Source organism: Vigna angularis, chromosome 7 (assembly GCF_016808095.1).
Source record: "Vigna angularis cultivar LongXiaoDou No.4 chromosome 7, ASM1680809v1, whole genome shotgun sequence".
NCBI lineage: Eukaryota > Viridiplantae > Streptophyta > Magnoliopsida > Fabales > Fabaceae > Vigna > Vigna angularis.
This window is the reverse complement of record NC_068976.1, coordinates 32,919,606-32,924,457: the sequence shown is the minus strand read 5'-3', so window position 1 is coordinate 32,924,457 and position 4,852 is coordinate 32,919,606. Positions and strand designations below refer to the sequence as shown.

Below are 4,852 nucleotides of genomic sequence, written 5' to 3'. Positions count from 1 at the left end.
GGAAAATTCTACCTCTCTTGGAGGAGGTAAGCCAGGAATCTCCTCAGGAAACACATCTAGAAATTCACTGACTACCGAGAGGTCTACGTCAGAATCTCCTTGCTTTACCTCCATGTGTGATAGTATCAGGAAACAACATGCACCTTCTATTAGGTCTTGTCTCAATACACCAAGAGTTAGAGGTGTGTAATCCTCCTCATTGGGAAATACTAGTTTCTTCTCTCCACAATCAATAAGAATACGATTGGCAGACAGCCAATCCATCCCTAGGATGACATCTAAACCCTGCAAAGGCAAACATATCAAGTTTACCTTGTACTGACGCCCCTCAACCACTACTGAACATCTAGCACAAACTGTAGATGTCTTCACTATCCCAGAAGTAGGAGTAGATACAGTCAAGTCATACTGTAGCTCTCTCACTGGTAACCTCAACTCTCTAGCACAAGTTTCAGACACAAAAGAGTGTGTCGCTCCAGAGTCAAATAAAACCATGCAAGATTTACCACCCAATACACAAGTGCCGAAAATTAAATCACCTGAGCTAGCTGCTTCTGTCCCTGTCAGTGCATAAACACGTCCAGTGGCCTGAGGTCTGATGCTACCTCTGTGCTGAAATCTCCCTGCATGCTGCGGCTGGGAAGTAGCTCTCCTACCCATAGGGCAATCACGCTCATAGTGGCCCTCCTTGTGGCATCGGTTGCACCTCCGAAAATTAGTCCTCTGGGGACATGAAGACTAGTAGTGCGAACCGCCACATCCATAGCATCTCACGCCACTCAGCGATGAGGACTGGCTCGGCTGAACAGAAGGCTGAGAAGATCCTCCAGAACTACGAGAAAAAGAAGATCTGGAGTATGGTGCCTTCCTGGAACTGGACCCGCCTCTATACATGGCTGGTCCCCCAACCCTCAGTGGCTGGACCTGACGGCTCAGGTATCCCTCAGTTTCTCTCTTTGTCTTCTCCATATCCCTAGCCATCTCCACAAGAGCTGGAAACTCCCTCAGACGGTGACCTCTCACCAAGAGCTTGATGTCACCACGCAACCCGTTTTCAAACTTGCGGCATTGCCACTCTTCATCCACTGTCATGGTATTAAATCGGAGGAGATGTTTGAAACGATCAGTATACTCAGATACTGACATGTTTCCCTGTACTAGTTCCAAGAACTCCACTTCTTTAGCATATCTAAGAGTGTCAGGGAAGTATTCTCTATAGAACTTCTTCTTGAATAGGTCCCATGTGATAGGGGTTCTAGTTCCCTCCAAGATCACCCGTGCACTACTCCACCAGTGGCTTGCCTCTCCAGTCAATAGATATTCAGTATAAGACAACTTGTTCTCATCAGGGCACCTCTTGGCATTGTAGACTCTCTCCATATCACGAAGCCACTGATCGGCTTCATCTGGTGAGCATTTGCCATCAAACTTGGCGGGATGATGCTGCAAGAAATTTTCCAAACTCCATTCTTGAGTTGGAGCAGCCGAAGAAGAAGGACCGGTGGGAATCCTACCACTAGTCATCACATCCAAGAACTGTCTTTGGGTGGTATCGGCCGACGCTCTGGCGTCCTCAGCGGACACTCTTGCAGCTTCCAGATTCTGCAAGGCTATGGTATTCTGCTGAATTAGTGTAACATTTTGTTGTTGCAACGCCTGAAGCACAGCATTCAACATCTGATTAGAGTCAGACGGATCGACATCTGAGGGAGGAGGAGATCTAGATGCCATCTTCTGTTCATAGAGAAAGACTATTAGTCCAACTTAACCAACATAACTCCCAACACGAAACCAGAGTACACGAACATAAACGAATCACACCCACAACCTACAGGTTTCTAAGGAAGAACTGCTCTGATACCATAATGTGACATCCCAAAATATATAACAATGTATATACGTAGAATGCATCTATTATAATAATAGAAAGCAGTTAAGAGTACACAATAGATTGAATTAAGGAGTACAGTTATCCAAGTCTGGCTGGAAAACTTTTAAAACATAAGTACAATATCACAATTCTCCAAAACACAAAAAAGATAACGTGAAGACTAGAAGTCTTCCAAGATAAAGAGCCATTAAACATAATAGCTAGTAAAAATCCTAAGCACTAGGAGCTGGGTCTTTCTCAACTTCCAAAGCTTGCTCCAAAGGTACATCATCACCTACTGCTCACATCCAAAGGATTGGATGATCATCGCGAGGGGGAAAGCAAACACATGCAACACATACAATTGCAAGGGTGAGCTAGGTCTCAGACAATCATACAATTCATTTTTTAATCAATATAGCATTTATTTCATAAAACTCATCAAAATAAACATCTTATCATGTTAAGACTCTAGACACGTCCGGACATAGAATGTATGTAGAGCTGGGGCAGGTTGTGCACTTGTGATGGCCTCTACTGCTTTGCAAAGCCATTGCCGAGGGGTTTCACCCGACCATACACAAGGTTAGTCCGTTACCGCGGAATAGACCTCCAGTGATAGCGCCTACCCTGGGACCTCCCTCTACTCCCACCACACGCGTCAATCCTCTCTAAGTGAGAATGAAAGACCGTTGGAGTGTAGGGATAACCCCCCATATGGAAGCCTCTTACATTCATTCAATACACCAACTGATCCCACCGAGATATCTAAATTTCCGATTCAATCCCACCATTTTAAATCTCATGATATTTCTTTTGGAACCATGTACCTCATAAACCACTTATAACCATACTCCAATTATGAATAATCAGATACCACCATATTATCCCAACAATTCCAACATATTTCATACATTCACATAATTCATGTCATAAATAATATTCCAAACATTTGTACACATAATTCAATCCAAAAGCAAAGGAACTTAAAATTCAACATTATACAGAACACTATTCATCCGAACACTATTCACATACTTCCCACATAAATCATATCATATCATGCATTCCAAACATTCCTCATACATGACAATCTGTTAAGCAAACAACAATAATCAATCCAATACACCTTACCTGACAATAACCATCCTAAAAGAACCACTAAACAACACAAAACCCCGTAACTCATACTTACACAAAGAAAATGGCTTTGAAACCATCACCAACAGTTCCGGAAGGGTTCAAAACCTCCAAAACGACTCAAGAAACGTCCAAAACGGACACCCGGAACCCCAAAAACTATCAAACACAAATTCTGCAGCTTGCTGCTGCGTTTAGGCGCGCTGGAGCGCGACCAAAGGGCGCTGGAGCGCGACCTGCACCAGTTTAAGCGCGCTGGAGAGCGTCCCGAGGGCGCTGGAGCGCCGTATCAGTTGACAGCAAGTGCAGATTGGCTTTTTATGCACTTGAGACTTATTCTAATGATCAAAGTGACCTCCTAAACATTAGGATTGATGAGAAAACATATTTATAACTCGAATCAAACATCTATTGATCATCAAACCCGAAACTTGGTATCTCACATCATGTTTGACACTCCAAAAACACCTAAACTCAAATTTACACCTTATACTCTTGTTTTATGCAAACTAACCACTTGGACAAGTTCTAATTGGCTCTATAACAGATTACAAATCAACACCTACAGCCCAGAACATATAATTCAAAATATCACTTGTTAAAACCCCTAAAAATAGTCCAAAATCAATCCAACTTCAACATATAAACTACCAAGGAACCTAACTTCCATTTTCTACCACTTTCAACGTTCAAACCAGTTTTGAATCACTCACTATCAAGCTTAAAATGTTTAGTTTACCTCAGATTTACCTTCTTTAGATTTTCACCTATCAATACCCCTAAAATACCTTTGAATCCACATGGCAAACACATTATAACAACTACTAATTCAACCTTCACCACCTATTAGCTAACTTTCATCATAAACAACTCTGTAAATATCCAATCAATTGATATTCATTACAGATTCTCACTTAAAACCAATACTTCATTAAGTCAATTCTTAAACCCCCATAGATTTGATCTCAAAATCAACTCCAAAATACCTTCAAACAATATCATTCCACTTTGTATTAGACTTTAACCAATTAATCATTCACACCACACCATTCTTTCCAGAATCATCAATTTATCCATCTAAATTTCATCAATCATCCAAAACAAACCATTTTCGCACTTGATGAAAAAGTAGGGTAAACTATCATGGTTTCCATCTCATTTCACATTCAAATCCACCAAAAACTTCATACACGTATAGATTATCATGCTAGAACGAAAATCCACCATTAATCCATTATATATTCAACAATTTTGCATCATAAAGTTCATACCAAAAGTTCATAGGTCAAAACCATAGTAACAACCCACTTGAATCATTTTCTTGAAATCATTCCACTCATTTAACCAAAAATCAATTTCCATACAGCTCCCCACATCGAAATCAAGCAATTGGAATCATAGTCACATCCACAAAAAAATCTAGAAACCAAGTTGAGTTAGCTCCCCTTACCTCTTGAAGACTTCCTTTGCTAAATCTTTGAATCTATCCTCCTCAAGATGTGCAGCTCCAATCACCTCCAAGAACTTTGAACTTCTCCTTCTCTTACAAAAATGGCAACAAGGTAATACGGTAACAAGGATCTTCTCCAGTTCAGCAGCCCTCTTCACCTTTTATTTCTTAAGTTGTGAAAGGTGCCAAAATATGGGAGAGGGAATCACGGACGTTGCCTCTCCTATTTTCCCAATAAAACAAAAACTACTTCTCCCTAGGACAGCCCGTGCTTCCCTGCTCCTCCACTTTTCTGCTGATTTTCAACATCCATGCCCCCATCCCTTTCACAAATAATGATAAAAAAAATAAGGAGCAAGGTCCTTACATTCTCCCCAACACAAAAAATTTTC

General features: G+C 41.1%; 1 protein-coding gene across 1 annotated transcript; it reads right to left on the bottom strand.

Annotated features, from left to right (window-relative positions):
* Positions 1 to 738: 738 nt before the first annotated feature.
* On the bottom strand, positions 739 to 1,731 carry LOC128197892 (uncharacterized). Its single transcript, XM_052880740.1, has one exon. It carries the CDS (start codon positions 1,729 to 1,731, stop codon positions 739 to 741), a length of 993 nt encoding a protein of 330 aa, XP_052736700.1.
* Positions 1,732 to 4,852: the final 3,121 nt, after the last annotated feature.